At 41.3% G+C, this 17,853-nt stretch overlaps 1 protein-coding gene and 1 non-coding gene across 2 annotated transcripts; one reads left to right on the top strand and one right to left on the bottom strand.

Annotated features, from left to right (window-relative positions):
- Positions 1-269: 269 nt before the first annotated feature.
- On the bottom strand, positions 270-374 carry LOC132031579 (small nucleolar RNA R71). The gene has a single exon (XR_009408310.1). It is a non-coding gene; the product is annotated as a small nucleolar RNA R71 (small nucleolar RNA).
- Positions 375-4,623: 4,249 nt separating this feature from the next.
- Positions 4,624-5,476, top strand: LOC132063601 (uncharacterized). The gene is made up of 3 exons (XM_059456235.1): positions 4,624-4,877; positions 5,091-5,318; positions 5,425-5,476. The coding sequence occupies exons 1-3, from the start codon at positions 4,624-4,626 to the stop codon at positions 5,474-5,476; spliced, it is 534 nt and encodes a 177-aa protein (XP_059312218.1).
- The last annotated feature ends 12,377 nt before the right edge of the window (positions 5,477-17,853 follow it).

Below are 17,853 nucleotides of genomic sequence, written 5' to 3'. Positions count from 1 at the left end.
TCTCTATACCAGTTGTTGAAGCTTGAGGGATACTTTCGGAACTCTACCGAGAATGACCCTCAACGTCATTTGCAAAATTTTGCGGATGTGTGTGCAAATCACATTCAGAACAACGTTCCAAAAGATGCTATTCGGTTGAGGTTATTCAAATATTCCTTAGCGGAGAGTCAAGAACATGGTTTGAGAAGCTGCCCCGAAATTCAATTACTTCATGGGCGGAGATGGTGGTTGTTTTTCTCACAAAATGGTACCCTCCTAGCAAGAAGGTGAAATTCATGACAAGATCTATGAATTTAAGCGACGGACGGGGAACAATTATATGAAGCATGGGAGAGATTCAAGGATTATTTACAGAAGAGCCCAAATCATGGTTTTTCGGATAACATATTAATGGAGAATTTCTACCGAGGGCTAGATCCAGTGATGCAGTCAGTTGCGAATAATGCAGCTGATGGGTGTTTCATGAACAAATCTTCTCGACGGGTGACCACCATCCTTAACAAGCTGACGACTCATAATCTGGCTTGGCACTCAAACAATGCTGATGTGGTACCGTTTGGTAATGCTATGATCCAGAATATAGTGAAGGAGAATCAAGATACCCAACAAACATTGGCAGAACTTGCAACAAATATTTCCTTGCTGACGAAGAAGTTTGATGAATCCCAGATCAAGAAGGTAAATATTTGTGAGGAAATGCAGTTTTATCGAAAGGGATGTACCATACTCAAGATGGTCCATTCCATGATGGGCCCCCTATGCGAGTTGAAGATGCTAATTATGTTAATCACTCTCAAGGGGTTACCAAAGAGAACTACCAAGGTGGTTATCGAGTCGAGAATCGAGTGAGAGACCTCGGCAAGGTCGTGGTGCTTATAACAACTCTGGGAACTACAACAATAATTATGGTGGTGCGAACCAAGGGAGCTACAACAACAGCAACAACTTTGGGAACAAGAGTTCCAATCCTTATATACCACCGAAAGGGCAGTCAACAGAGCAAAGTAGTTCGAGGGTTGAATCAATGCTTGAGAAGATTCTAGCAAATCAGTCTAAGTCTGAGAGGGCTTTATCTGGGCTGACAGAGATAGTGGGTTCTGAGAGGGCTTTATCTGGGCTGACAGAGACAGTGGGTTCCCATACAGCGACTATTCAGAAGCTCGAATCACAGATGAGGGATATTTCTAGAGAGCAGCACCCTCCTAAAAAGGGAGGACTTTCGAGTGACACTATTCGAAATCCAAAGAATGGGGGAGGCGGTGTAGACCGTGTGTTTTCCATCACAAATAGGAGTGGTAAAATACTCCAAGGGGCTAATGAGAAGGTGATTGATCTTGAGCCGATAGATGAAGAGGATGAGGTGCAGTCTGAAGCATCCATTATTGTTGATGAGAATGCTACTGACAAGAAGGTTGCTGATATTCCGAAGATTGTGAAGGCAGCTGAGAACACGAGCAAGCAGCCTGTGAAAGGGGCTCTCCGCCCTTTGACTCAGCTTTTCAAATCTACACCACCCTTTCCTCAGAGGTTGGTAAAGAAGAAGGAAGATGCTAAGTTCGAGAAGTTTTATGATCAGTTGAAGCAGTTATCTCTAAATTTCCCCTTCTTGGATGCTGTCAAGGAGATGCCCGGTTTTGCTAAATATTTGAAGGACTTGCTGACCAAGAAGAAAATGGTTCAACATGAAACCGTAAGTTTGACTCACACTGTGAGTTCCATCATCTCAACTACTGTTCAGAAGAAGGGAGATCCTGGGGCGTTCACCATTCCTTGTTCTGTTGGGCACCATGATTTTGCTCGCGCTTTGTGTGATAATGGGGCGAGTATTAATTTAATACCCCTTGCTATATACAAACAATCAGGTTTGGGGATGGTAAGGCCGACGACTATGAGGTTACAAATGGTTGATAGGTCTATCAAAAAACCTGTTGGGTTGGTTGATGATGTACTTGTGTGGGTTGGTGATTTTATGTTGCCCGCTGATTTTGTAATTCTTGACCGTGTCTTGTTGATAGGGACATTCCTATTATTCTGGGGAGACCTTTCCTTGCTACAGGGAGAGCTCTGATGGATTCAGAGAAAAATGAAATCAAATTCCGAGTCAACGATGAAGAAGTGACTTTTTAGGCCAGCAAAGGGATGAAGTTACCAATTGCTTACGAGAGCATTTCGATAATTGATTCGATTGACGTTATTGATGAAGCAGTGGAGTTCAAGATGGAAGAAGAAAGTTTGGGTGAAGCTCTAGTTGGTATTCTAGTTAATTTTGATGCTGAAGACATGGAAGGTTATGTGGAGACAATAAATTCACTTGTTGGGTTGGGATCATATTCTTACCAACCAAAGAAGCTGAATCTTGATCTGGAAAATAGAACAACTCCTCCAGCAAAACCTTCGATCATTGAGCCACCTAAATTGGAGCTTAAACAACTTCCCTCACATCTGAAGTATGAGTTTCTTAGTCCGGACAATACACTGCCAGTGATTGTGTCAGCTCTACTAACTGAGGAGCAGATTTTACAGCTTTTGGAGGTATTGAGAGAGTATAGGCGTGCTATTGGATGGACCACGATATCCAAGGTATTCCATCCGGGATCCGTAAGCACAAAATCCAGTTGGAGAAAGATAACAAACCGAGTGTAGAGCATCAGAGGCGACTGAACGAGAACATGCAAGAGGTAGTTACGAAAGAGATCATCAAATGGCTGGATGCGGGAGTGGTTTACCCAATTGCTGATAGTAAATGGGTGAGCCTAGTCCAATGTGTTCCTAAGAAGGGCGGCATAACTGTAGTGCCAAATGCAAAGAATGAGTTGATCCCAACTAGAACCGTGACCGGATGGAGGGTTTGCATGGACTATCGCAAGCTCAACACAGCCACATGCAAGGACCATTTCCCCATGCCTTTTATTGATCAAATGCTTGATAGGATAGCGGGGCATTCCTACTATTGCTTCCTTGATGGTTATTCGGGCTACAATCAGATCAATATTGCCTTGGAAGATCAGGAGAAGACTACTTTTACATGTCCTTATGGGACGTTTGCATTTAGCCGGTGCCTTTTGCGTTGTGTAATGCACCTGCCACTTTTCGAGGTACATGATGTCAATCTCCTCCGACATGGTAGAGGATTACTTGGAGGTGTTCATGGATGACTTCTCTGTAGTGGGGGATTCATTTGAGGATTGTCTTGGCCATCTGGGTCAAGTGCTGAAAAGATGTGAGGAGACCAATCTCGTTCTAAATTGGGAGAAGTACCATTCACAAAATCTCTGAAAAGGAAATTGAGGTAGATCAAGCGAAAATTGATGTGATTGCAAAACTTCCACCACCTATCTCAGTCAAAGGTGTCCGCAGTTTCTTGGGACATGCTGGGTTCTACAGGCGATTCATCAAAGATTTCTCCAAGATTGCTAACCCAATGTGCAAGCTTCTTGAAAAAGAGGCGAAGTTTGCATTTGATGATAAGTGCCGAAAGGCGTTTGATGAGTTGAAAGAGCGTCTTACTACTGAACCTATTATTGTTGCTCCTGACTAGTCCTTGCCATTTGAACTGATGTGTGAGTGGTGTTGCAATAGGTGTTGTTCTTGGGGTAGGCACAATAAAATTATGCACCCGATCTATTATGCAAGCAGAACACTGAATGCTGCCCAGATGAATTACACAGTGACGGAGCAAGAGTTGCTTGCCATTGTGTTTACTTTTGAGAAGTTTTGGGCCTACTTGTTGGGGTCCAAAGTCGTAGTTTACACTGATCATACAGCCTTAGGATATCTCATGGCAAAGAAGGAAGTAAAGCCGCGACCGATCGATGGGTAGCCGTCTTTATTCTTTCGCAAGAGTTTGATTTTGAGGTAAAGGACCACAAGGGCACTGAAAACTAGGTTGCTGACCATCTCTCTCAGCTTGAAGAGGCTGGGAGACCTTCTGATGAGCTTGACATAGATGATGCTTTTCCGGATGAGAGGGTGTTGGCTGTGCACATGGAAGTGGCACCATGGTATGCTGATATTGCAAATTATTTAGTCACGTGTATAGTTCCGTAAGATATCAAAGCCTACCAAAAGAAGAAATTCTTGCGGGATGCTCGACAGTACTACTGGGACGAGCCTTATCTGTTCCGAACATGCGCTGACAACATCATTCGGCGATGTGTTCCGGAAAGTGAAGTGATGGCGATTCTAAAGGCGTGCCATGACTCTCCTGTTGGGGGTCATTATAGTGGAACTCGGACTGCAGCTAAGGTACTTGAATACGGTTATTATTGGCCGACCATATTTCATGATGCTAATCTATTGGTGCGGTCTTGTGACCAATGTCAGAGGCAAGGGAACATAGGCAGAAGGCAAGAGATGACTATGAATTTTGTTATGGAGGTAGAAGTGTTCGATATCTGGGGGATTGACTTCATGGGACCCTTTGTGAGTTCAGGTGGCATGAAATACATTCTGGTTGCTGTGAATTATGTGTCAAAATGGGTAGAAGCAGTGGCTTTACCTAATAACGAGGCCAAGAGTGTCATCGGGTTCCTCAAGAAGAACATATTTACTCGCTTCGGTACTCCGAGAGCTATAATCAGCGATGGTGGATCCCACTTTTGCAATAGAGCTTTCGCTGGTTTAATGGAGAAATATGGTATAAAACATAGGGTGGCAACACCCTATCATCCTCAGACAAATGGGCAAGTTGAAGTGTCCAATAGGGAGATCAAGAGTATTCTAGCAAAAACAATCAATGCAAATAGAACTGATTGGGCCCGCAAGCTCGATGATGCTCTATGGGCATACCGAACTGCGTTCAAGACTCCAATTGGGACTTCACCCTTCAAGCTTGTATTTGGAAAAGCTTGTCACTTGCGGTTGAACTTGAACACAAGGTTATGTGGGCTTTGAAGAACCGAATATGGATTGGGAGGAAGCAACCAAGCTCAAAGTTGTTCCAACTAAATGAGATGGATGAGTTTCGGTACGGGCATATGAGAGTGCAAAGACCGTATAAAGAAAGGATGAAGCATTACCATGATAAGAAGATCTTGAAGCGAGAGTTCTACAAGGGTGATCTTGTATTTCGTTGTTTAACTCGATTGAAGTTGCTACCTCGGTAAGCTTAAATCAAGGTGGTCTGGGCCGTTTGAGGTGGTAGGTGTTTCACCCCATGGAGCGATTGAGTTAAAGTCCGGAGATGGAACTCGGACATTTAAGGTGAATGGGCAGAGATTGAAGCACTACCACGGGATGGTGTCGGAGGATAGGATTGTTGATCGATACAGGTTGAAGCACCTCGGAATGAACGATGATCTGGTGCACACTGATAAGGAGTGAATGGTCACCACCGTCGTGCCGCGACGTTAAATCAAGCGCTTCTTGGGAGGCAACCCATGTGTAATGTTTATTTTTGTTTTGTTTGTTTTTGATCATATATAGGGTAATGGTTGTTTTGGTGCAGGAATATATTGCTGAGAATATTGCTGAATAGCAGGTAAGTTCAGTAGTAAGAGACTGTTTTGCAACATTGCAAAATACGCCTGAAGTTTACGGATCGTATTTCACAATACGACTCGTAAATTGGGGCGTATTTAACAATGTCACAGAACAGTAAGCACTGTAATGCGACATGGCAGTTTACGACCATGGAGGACGGACCGTATTTTGAAATACGGTCCGTAAACCTGATCGTAATTTTTCATGAGACATTACAGTGTACTGCCCTAATCAACATCTCTAAATACGGGCCGTAAATCACTTTACGGACCGTATTTAGAACAAAAAAAAAAAAGGAAACGAAACGCTGCTAATAAAAGAAGACAGCAGTTTAAATCACGGGCAGAGAAAAAAACACACGATCAAACCCCTCCTTTCAAATTCCCCTCCACGATCAAACCCACTAAACTCCCTCCTTCCATCCCACGATTTCCCACCACACCTCCTCATCTCCCACCTTCTAAACTCCATAAAAACACTACCCACACTTGAAAAACCTATCCACTCCCCCCAAATTTGAATTCTCTCTGCCCTAGGTTTAAATTGGTTTGTGATTGAAGTTGTGCTCTCAAAATCTTTGCTTACTGTGATCTGGGGTTCACCAATAACAGGTATGATTGACACTCCACTCTTATTTTACAACATTGAGTTTGAATTTGGTGGTAAGTGCTGATTAGGATAGGTTTGGTGAAATTAATGTTTGCCCAACTTGGTTAATGATCTTGTGTGGGGATAACAATGTTAAATTCTTTTAATTCTCCTTGAAAGTTGTTAATAAAAGTCCATATCTTAAAATTCAACATTTCAAGTGTTGGTCTGCCCACCAATAGCTTGACTTCGGAGGGATTAATGAACAATTAGTAGAGAATTGGGTGAAGTCTGAGTAACCCAATCTCCATAACAATGTGAAACCGAGATGTTTAACGAAACCCGAAAATCAAAACATGCTTTATGTCTGTGATGCGAAAAAAGATCGTGATTTACGGACCGTATTTTATTTTACAGTCCGTATTTAAGCATAATCACTGGGACAGCAAGCTCTCCAAGCTAATAAGCAGTTTACGATCTCAGTTTACGGACGGTATTTCAGTTTACGGAACGTATTTCAGTTTATGATCAGTCTTTAAACATTTAACTGAGGGACAGAAAGTTCACCAAGCTAATGAGCAGTTTACGAGCTCAGTTTACGGATCTTACTTCAAATTACGGTCCGTGTTTTGAGTTTACGATCACAGACAGAAATTTTTGATGCACAGTTAATTTGTTCTTATTTTTGCTCGGATGTTCCTTGGTAGCTAATATGATGTGTCTTTTGCAGGTATGGGTCAGAAAAAGAATGCCAGGAAAGTGGGGGCCAAAAGCAAAGGCACGAGGAAGAAAGCGCGCTCGGATTTCAATTTGATCGATGAACCCTCCAACTCGGAAGGGGAAAGATCAGGATCCGAGTGCGCAGAAGTTATACCTCCACCAAAGGTCAGAGGGGCCCCCACGCAAGGCACATCGGCAAGGCCATCTACGCCCCCAACCATGACCCCGTCCACATCTGCGGCGGAACCCTCCCAGTCTGAAGAGGGGGATTCTGCCACGGAAGCATCAAGCAGGGGGCTGCCGACCAAACAGCACAGGAGAGTGTCTCAGCAGGGCTAAGTGATGGTCCGAATGATGGTACGCCTCCAGCGGGTCGTAAACTGGCCGTCCGGACCAAACGATTAGAAGAAGAAAAACTTAGATTCTCAGTCAAAGGGTCAAAGAAATTGTATGACCAATGGATGGCTGGGACAGAAACTGGGGGGCAGCCACAGAGAAAAATATTTGAGGAGCGGCGATTGATTTTTACGGGATCTCGGCTCATCCACAGCTGGACGATACCATCAAAATGTACCAGCTGGATGTTTTCACTCATGAACCGGGAGACTATGCTCCGCATATTGTGCGGGAATTCTATGCATCATATGGGCCTGTGTTGATGTCAATGAAAAAATCGAGTCGTGCGTGGCATGAGATACCTATTTTGGAAAATGTGATGTCCCGAACTCGCTTGTCGATATTTCCTCCAAGCCATCAACAAAGTCCTATTCGGTAATGATTTTGTGGCACCGACCGATTTCCGAGCCTTGTTCCTCGACAAAAGAGACCGGAAGGACAAGAAATCGGTGAGGGAATGAACTGCTGCAATCATCACATCAGAGCCACATAAGCAGAAATGGACTAATGATGGGAGAGTCAAGATTGCCAAAAGTTGTTTGTCCACGGAAGCTAAGTTTTGGTGGACATTGCTTCGGTACAGGATTACTCCAACCCAGGCGGACAATACTCTCTCCACCAGTCAGGCAGTAACTATTGCCTCGTTGATGTCGCGGTATCCGATGAATATTGGGGAGCTCATTGCTGAGAGAGCCGTGTGCGGGCACACAAGCCCAACCGAATATGGTATTTCCGTGTCTTATCACGGAATTGTGTAGACGGCAAGGATATTTCGGCTTCCCCGAATGGGACTCGCACCATCACTGCTGCTCGTATAGGAGATTGGAGGAAAAATAAGGTAAAGGGCAGGACGGACCGAGAGGCAAATCAGTCCGGTGATGACGACGACACTCAGATAGAGTTGAGTCCAAGCCATGCTTATGGGGACCGACCCAAGAGAGCCCGAGTTTGGTGTTGCTGCTGCTGCGACTGATGCCCCCACTACAGGTGTCCCAGATACCGTAGATACACCGGCTTCTGCAGCCGAGATAGGTGTTTCTGAGGCGAGGCCTCCACCACCACCGCCAGCCACACAGGGTCCTCCTTCGGGGTCTGCCACTGCCGCTGAGACATCCGAGCCTGCTGATCCAGAGTTGGAGTTGCTTCACTTCAGCCCCGCTAATTACAGTTGCGGCCCGATTGCAATCAAGGCGGTGAGGGCGAAAGGTGTGGAAAAATCTTGCAACAGTTTAAGCCGAAAGTGGTAAAAATAGTGCAGCAGTTGGTTACAGAGGCGACCACAGAAATCCGTGCGGAGTTCGAGAAAAAGCACGAGTTGTATCAGGCTCGATTGGACAGCTTCGAGTCGAAATTACTTACTCGAGAGCAGACCACACCCGGTGGGGAGTCTGTCTCGCTGAGGAGTGAGTTGGATAAGCTGAAGAAGGAGCTTGAGGCACTCAAAGTGCAGGGTATGGTAGCCGCCCCAGTGCCAGCACCTCGTGCCATTTTGCCTACTACATTTAAGGTGTTGGATTTGCTGGATTCTGAGGAGGAGGCAGAGGACACCGAGCCACTTATGCGCGCGATACGGGGAAAAGGGTCCGTGAGCCATCCGAGGACCCGAGAGGAGTTGGCCAAGAGGTTAAAGAAGACAGAGGAGAAGGAAATGCGCAGCAATCTTTCAGTCGTTAGTTGAGTCGCAGCGCCAACCAGGAGAGTCCACGAATCAGCCGCCGGATGCAGCGGGCCAGTTGTGAGTTCGAACGGCACCAAGGGTGCCAAGGTACCACTTCTTTCCCTCGCTCTTATACGTGATGCACTGAGACAGTGCTTGATTTTTTTGTTGGGGGTGGGAGTGTTGGCACTAATGTAGTGTAGATAAATGTTTAGGAACCCCCTCGGCATTTTTTTGCCAGAGTTCTTTTCCTGAGGGGTGTCGTTTTTGTTGAAACTGGCATGTTAAGTTGTTGCTTAGGTTGAATAGAGTAGTTTTGACTTAGTTGGTGTTGTTCTTTAACTAAAAGCATGTGATTATGGTTTGTGGAAATTTTGGACCCCTCGAAAATTTGAAAAATGCATACTTAGAACAGTTAGTGGTTGACATGATTGATTCTTTATATGACATTATGATTATTGGGGTATTGTGTGTGCGATAAATGACTACTTAGGAGGTCACAATTGTAAAAATAATCGTCCTTATGCCAATGTGTGTGTGAGTTGTTAGTTTGATTCTGTTTATGCATGTAGAATCTAGAACTTGCCCGGTTGGTCTGGTTTGAAATCCGAGAGTTAGTTCGGTTGTGAAATGATCTTAGGCTTTCTTTGTGTAAATAGTCACTGTGCCTAAATAAGCCTTACCCAAAGCTGAAAATATCCCTAGTTTCCCTTTTTGAGCCTTTTGACCTTTTTCTTGGCTAGCCAAATATGAAACCTCACCCGTTTTGCAATGTATCCATCTTCGCACCCGTTCCCTCCTTGATGCTACTAGATAGATGAGGCAAAGTGCCTAAGTTGGGGGTGAGTTAAATGTGAAGTCGATGTTAAAAACATAAGTTGGGGGTGGTGGAGTTTGCTAGTGGAGATCCGATGTGGTAGTTACATATAAAAAAAAAAATAAAAAAGAAAAAAAGAAGAAAAAAATCAGAAAATGGTAACACAAAAAGATTTGTAAGTTGGTTAGGAATAAAATCACATCGAGGTCGAAAACTTGAAAGGAAATAAAGGGGTTGGAAAGAAAAGAGGTGAATTAAGGTGAAGAGATGTGTAGTGTTCAAGGAAGGTGAGTCACTAATATCCAAAAAGTATCCTACCCGTCCCTAAGCCTACATTACAAGCCAAAACAAGCCCTAATGAGATCACAACCGAGCGAGCCTAGGATGAAGACATAGAAAATAAGGGCAAGCCTATGGTATTCGCATGTGTAGATATGAAGTTCTTTGTGAGTGTGAGTGTTTTTCTCTTCTCTTTCGTCTTCGTCCCATTCTTGTGGTATATATGTGTGTTGGGACATTCTTTGGTCTGTGTGAGGGCGTAAGGATGAGAATTGAGCAAAATAAAGTGACCGCCTAAAGTAGCGTTTGTGTGCATCATAATATGTTCGATAATGTAATGTCATGCATTGAAGCTTCATTGTTATTCATAGCATTCTTGAGTGTGTATATTGTTTTGAAAAGAGAAAGTGGGGATGGTCATTTGAGAAAACGCGCATGCTGATAGTTGAGAGTCAAAACCAATGTAGACATTATTACTCTGTGATATCTAGGTGTTAGATTGAGTCATTGTTTTGTATGGCTTGCTTGAGGACAAGCAAAGACTTTAAGTTGGGGGTGTTGATGTGTCGGGCATTTATGGCACATTCGAGGCCTTTTTACGAGAAGTTTTACTTGTTTTTAAGCAAGTCAGTGTCTATTTAATGTGTTTTTAGTGTTTTTCGGTGTAATGAACGATTTGGACCGAAAACAATTGGAAGTGCGAAGAAATGGTCGTAAACTCGGTTTACGGACCGTATTCTCAAATACGGCCGTATTCCATGGTCGTATTAAAGAATAAGAGAAAAAAAGTCGCCGAGATATGGTGATTTACGAACAACTTTTACGGACCGTATTCCACTTTACGGTCCGTATTTCAAGGCGTATTTAACCATGTGAGCATCTGGCAGAAAGTCGAAGTTTTGGAAGTTGAAAGACGACCTGGCAGTTTACGGACCGTAAACCAATTTACGGTCCGTATTTCAGAAGATCAAAGTTGCTCAAAACTGGGAAGCAAGTCTGGGCGTAAACCAGTTTACGGTCCGTAAACCACTTTACGAACCGTATTTCGTATCGACGGGGACCAAAGTGCAAATCTGCAACTTTCAAGTTTTCAGAACATATAAATAGTCATTGTAGGGTTTTAATTACCGGCAGTTCTCATATTTTTGGATTTTAACTTAGAACATTAAATACTCTCTAGTTTTTGAAGGTTCAAACATCAATTCAAGTATTATCAATTCCTCTTTTCTTCCAAAGTAAGCAATTATGAATTCTTCAATTTCTTGTTTCTTGTTCTTTGTCATGAGTAGCTAATTTCCCTTACTAGGGTTGTGAACCCAATTGATGGGTGTTTTGTGATTGGGTTTGTGATTGATATACATATAATGGATTATTAGGGTTTGTTTATTCTTCATTCTTCATTCATAATTAATGGTTGCAAACATTGATTAAAGCCATAAACCTTGATTTATTTGGGAAAATAATTAGGGTTGGTAAGAATAAACAACAAGAACTCAAAGCTTTAAACTTTGTTTAATAAATTCACTTAGGAATAAGAAGAATTTACTTGGCATGATTAATCGTTCTTCATAGTTACTTTCTTATATTTGGGAAAATCATAGAAAGAAATAATCTTTATTTATTGGGAAATAGTAGAGATTCATATAGAGATTAAGTGCATTCATATAATGATCCATTAGAAGTATATCAAGATCAATACCCATGATCATACACTCTATCTAAAGGGGACACAACCTTAGTTTCTTTTACCATAAATTCACAACCAAAGCAATAGTTAGCAATTAGTTACTAAAAACCCAACTTTTACCAAAATCATCGGATTAAGACATTAGACCTAAACATAGCATTCTACGAATTTAGTAACCTTTTCACACCCTATTCCCTGTGGGGTTCGACCCCAACCACGTTGCGTTACTATATTTGATAACGTCCGCGTTATACCATTAATATTTTTTTTAGAAATTGTTGGTTAGAGTCCTTGTACGGTGACTTTCAGATTTTAGGAATGTAATATCTAGATTTCCGTACTTGCTATTTTATTTACTTTATTGTCAAACATTTTATTCCATTATTCGTGAGCAATGTTTTTTAACTGGGTTAAGTAATTGAAATTGGCTTAATAATGGGTTAAGGGATTAGTTCGCCCACTATAGGATTAGTGTGGGTGCCACTCACGTCTGTTTGGGGTGTGACAATTGGTGAGACCAAAAGGCATCACCAACCATTCATAGAGATCGAATTTGGTCTTGAATGACGTCTTCCATTTATCTCCAAATGTCGTCTTCCATTTATCTCCGGGTTTCATCCGGATTTGGTTGTATCCGCTCCTAAGATCTATTTTAGAGAAAATACATGAACCATTCAATTAATCAATGATGCAAGAAAATAAAGACAAGATAGAAAAGAAGGCACAATTGATAAACAATTAGACAATAACTAGAAGAACTAGTCCTAGTTACCTTCTAAAAGGATCAAAGGCACCTATCTTATGCAACAATCCTCAAGAGAATAACTATCTCTTACAAATTGAATGATCAAAACAAGGTTATTCAATTTGGAGTCCACCAAATCACAACAAGTCTCAACTAGAGAGAAAAGCTCAATATTCATATATTTCAAGATAGGTTCCAAATGAGACATAGTTGTAAGTGTAGCTTATATAGGTAAAGTCTACACCTGGACTTTAAAATAATAGCCACAAGTTGGCCTTTAAAATATGGCCTCACATGGCTCCAAATCATTAGCCATACGCATGGGACTCCGTCCATGGCTATCATAAACTGATCGTGGGCTCCTCTCCTGGGCTCGGAAGTGTCCACAGCTCCTGAAATGAAGACTCCATCTCCAAAGCATAGATGGATGTCATGTAAAATCCTGGCCGGACTGCTGGAATGCATGATGGCCAGTTTGGCTTGCATCATTCTCTCCTTCTTAGAAGGATTTCGTCGTCGAAATCAATGCATCATCATCCTTGACTACATCATGGCACACACGAATCATCATCAACATAGCTTGATGGAACATCATCATCACGGCTGGCTATGTGGAGTACATCATTCTCCCTCTCTTGGAAAGAATTCATCCCCGAATTCGATTCCTGCAATACATGGATGAGAATGAGTATATATAACTTCCAAATCTCACCGAGGCAATACCTAAGTAGCCTCACAAGAACATAACCATTATATAGTGCCAGAGTGCTACGAAAATTCCCAAAGGTGGTAGAGATTACCGTCATGGCTTTAGACAATCCAAGAAAAAGCATAAGCCAAGAAAACATACCGTCCTCATGGAGTTTGCATGTCGTCGTCTCATACCACAATAATGTCCATGGAGGATCTGTCCAATGGCTCTTCATCTGCTTCACTTTAAAACACACCAAATTCTTTTGAAGGCTAAGTACAAAACAAATAGAATAGCTCAAGCCCCCATACCGAAGTAATGTACCAGCCCACCCCAAAGTCATTAATTCAAATAAGTTACCCACTTGATCAATTTCGGGGTCAAAAACAAGAATGGTCAGCACATCAATCTTAACACACATCTCAAGCATATAAACAAGTAACTCAAATAGCAACACCAAACTAGAGTGAAGATGATGTAACCAATTACTAAAAGAGTACTCTAGAGAAGCATGAATCATAAGATACGCGTACGTACCATCCTTGATCCTAGGAAAAGAAAAAGGATCAAATCTTGTGCCACAACCACAATTTTCTATTCCCTCACATCTTTTCCCTTAAGAAGAATGCAAATCGTAGTCAGATATGCAATCAAACTCATCAAAAGGAAGGAATTTACCTCTAAGCCCAAGACTACTACCCCAAAGTTCAAATGCATCTTTTCCACCTTTTAAGCTACGGAATTAGGTATTATAGCCTAACTCAAATGTATAATCTATCTCGAGTGCGTGCTCCATGTAAAGGTCAGAGTAAGTGAAGTAATAGACACTAGGACTAGTATCCACCATTTTACCTTCCTTTTCCACCCTTAGCCTACTCACACCTAGAGATTCCCACTCAAGTTCTGCCCCTAGTGATGAGAAATCATCCCCAAATTCTGCTTTACTATCAAAGAGCCGCTCACTAGCTCTTAAATCCTCACCAAGGACATGTTGTACATCTCTAGCACACTCAAGATCACAAATTATGCCCTCAACTCTACATAGGGTATCAACACAATCATAATCCTCATCATATGCAAACAAGTAATAGAGAAAAGTGCTACTTAAGTTCACATCATCCATGAGTTTCACATGATCAAGTTCATCACGAAAGTTAATTTTATTATCATGCTCGGACTCAACATTAGGAAAACTCAAAGATGAATTCATACTTTCACTGCCCGGGTCAAACAACGGTTGACCAAAGACCACTCCTCGTACACCATGACCACTTAAAGATTTATCAAAGACCTTGAAGTCTTAACTCACAAATGGTGTACAATTAGGGGTATGAGCATGCACACTACTAAAATTATATCCTTATTTCATCAACACTAGGTTGATGCTCAGAAAACACAAGGTTCATATTACCAATCAATTCACATTTTCCCTCAACTAGTGGCTCAATTTCACATGCATTGGAATCACAATTCACAACACAAGACAAAGAAGATTTTAGCTTCACACAAGATATGTCATTATTTATACTCACACCCTCAACATTCTCATCATTTGCTTCTAGAGTAATGAGTTTAATCGACTTACCTTTAGGCTCACAAGATTGATCTTCTTTACCTTCAAGTCCATCTTTTGGACAATTCTGCTCTTCCGGAATTGTTGCATCCTTTTCATGAGTTTCCATTGTATGAGGCTCATTCTCAATATTTCTTCCAATGGTACCTACAAAACAATTCAAACAACTAGAGGAAAAAGAAACATTGTGAGTGTTAGAGTGAAGAACTTTATCTCCCTCATTATTTTTCTTTTCTCTCATGTTCTTTTCAATTCCATTCTCTTGTTTCTTTTGTGGTAGTCCACTCACTCCAGTCAGCCCAAACATCCCATTTTGCATGGCATTACGCTCCCCTATAGGCATAGAAGAGACATGTGCACTATTGGGATTTTCTTTCCTAAGTGGGAATGGAAAGAGAGGCCATCCGTCCTCGCCCATGACATATCTTATCTAATCTCGTATATTTGGTATGTCGTGTTTTTGAAACCAGGGCTATCCAAAGCACAAGTGACTTATTTTTAGGGGAAACACATCACATCGGACCGTTTCAAGATAATCTCCATGAGATATTACCACCTTGACCATCCACTCAACTTGATACCCATTATAGTCATATGGATATCTCTTTTTAACCCATGTCAAATTCAACCAATTAGACACATAAGGAGAAATGAATGTGGAGTCACACAAATCGTCAAGCTCTATATCAAATCCATTATACCCACAAACATTCACTTTCAATTTTTGAAACCTTGGCTTAGGCAATCTCTCTCCTTTTCTTGGAAATTGTGGTCTTGTCCTTTGTGTAAGCCATTTAGTTCTTATTTTCGATCGAACGGGCTTAGTTCTCATCGCACCTTGGGCTATTGTACCTGTATAACAAATCTCAAAGAAAGGTTATGAGTTATAAATCACCTTACTGACTCCCTTACTTTATTTAGGTGGCGTTCGGTTCCCTCAATAATGTAAAGGTTAGGTTCACTCCGACTTATTGTAATTGGCTTTCTCGGAATTGACCAACTCCTTTTCGATCACCTCAGTAGTTAAAAGAGGCTACTTCTTCAGGATTAGAGTGAGTTTATGGGACTCTATAGTCGAACGACTTTAAATGTGGTGCACTTGAGCCAAACAATTCACTACGAATCAAAACGAGAAAAGTTTGAAAAAATTAGCACGAAAGAAGTTATAGCTCAAGAACTAGTAAACTTTGAGTAGGTAATTACTCAATGGATACTAGCTAGAAGTTATGTCACAAAGAAAGGATTAAGAAGCTTCCCAGCCCCCCTTAAAACGTGCAAGGCAGACCCCTAAGTCTTACTAATTAATATCCTTTGACAAACCTATCTTGGAATTTAATTACTACAATTTCAATGTAGCTTCTCGTCTTCCCAAAAGATGATTAGGGACTTGCACACTTGACTTCTCATTTTCCCAAGAGGTGATTAGGAACTTGGACACTCTTTTCTCAAGGTGACTGTTAGTCTTCCCAAGAATTGACTTGGGAACTTGTGTCAATTAATGGTTTGACTATTTGTTTGCCTGTACACCCTTTCACACACCCCAAAACTGATTTTTTTACTTCTCCTAATGAGTGCAGCCCCCTTCTCCACGTTTTGGAGGGGTTCTATGCACCAACTCCTTCGGAATCAACACTTGACTAGTCCCTTTGACTTCCCCAACAGCTTTCACACTCCCTAACACCTTGAAAGATTAATTTATCACCAAAATTAGATCAACCAAAGTTAGTAAATCTGAAATTATCAAGAACACACATGAACATTCACAAAATATTTATGAACACTCAAGAACACAAGTATTCAAAACATTTCAAATGATATACCAAAATAACCATCTTGATGTCTAGTTTCCAAATATCACCATGGATCACCCAAGACACCTAAACTAATGGCATGATTGGAGACTTTAGAAATAATAGTTCATGAACTTTTTCTTGAACATATGAACATCCAAGAACACAAGTCTTCAAACACCAAAATCAGATTCACCAAATAGATCAAGAACACTGAAATACTCCAAATCTTTCCAATTTTTGGATTCTTTCCCTTCTTAACTAGGAGAAATCAACCCAAAAACTTTCAACCCTCAATTTCAACCTCTTCTATAAGACCCAATTTGAGTCTTCAAGTTTCAAGGTCTAATAATGGTGGAAATTGAAAATCTAAATTGAATTGACTCAAAACTTCAGATTTAGAACCTAAGAACTCTAAGGAACTCGAATCTAACACTAATCAACAACAAAACAAGGAATCTAAACGAATTTTGGATTATTTTTTTCCAGATTTTTTTTTTTTTTGTGAATATACCAAAGACTAGATTTGTTGGAACAAATCTATATGATACCTAATGATGCAAGAAAATAAAGACAAGATAGAAAAGAAGACACAATTGATACACAATTAGACAATAACTAGAAAAACTAGTCCTAGTTACCTTCCAAAAGGATCAAAGGCACCTATCTTATGCAACAATCCTCAAGAGAATAACTATCTCTTGCAAATTGAATGATCAAAACAAGGTTATTCAATTTGGAGTCCACCAAATCACAACAAGTCCCAACTAGAGAGAAAAGTTCAATATTCATATATTTCAAGATAGGTTCTAAATGAGAAATAGTTCTAAGTGTAGCTTATATAGGTAAAGTCTACACCTGGACTTTAAAATAATAGCCACAAGTTGGCCTTTAAAATATGGCCTCATAGGGCTCCAAATCATTAGCCACACACATGGGACTCCAAAGTGGGTCCATGGCTATCATAAACTGATCGTGGGCTCCTCTCCTAGGCTCGGAAGTGTCCACGGCTCCTAAAATGAAGACTCCATCTCCAAAGCATAGATGGATGTCATGTAAAATCCTGGCCGGACTGCTGGAATGTATGATGGCCAGTTTGGCTTGCACCAATCAATCTTGTCATCATGATGAGTGATGGGATAGCGATAGTTTACAGTTATCTTATTGATGGCTCCGTAGTCAACACACATGCACCATGTTCCATTTTTCTTTGGCAACAAGATCACGGGTACTGCACATGGACTCATACTTTCTCGCACAACCCTCTTTTCAATGAGTTCATCCACTTGTCATTGAAGTTCTTTGGTGTTATCCGAGTTGGCTCAATAAGTCAGTTTGTTTGGTAATTATGCTCCGAGGACAAAGTCTATTTGGTGTTCAATTCCCCTTAAGGGTGCTAACCCCTTTGGGAGCTTCTTTGGGAAAACAT

This window comes from Lycium ferocissimum, chromosome 1 (genome assembly GCF_029784015.1).
Source record: "Lycium ferocissimum isolate CSIRO_LF1 chromosome 1, AGI_CSIRO_Lferr_CH_V1, whole genome shotgun sequence".
In the NCBI taxonomy this organism is placed as follows: domain Eukaryota; kingdom Viridiplantae; phylum Streptophyta; class Magnoliopsida; order Solanales; family Solanaceae; genus Lycium; species Lycium ferocissimum.
This window is presented reverse-complemented; position numbering and strand designations above follow the sequence as displayed.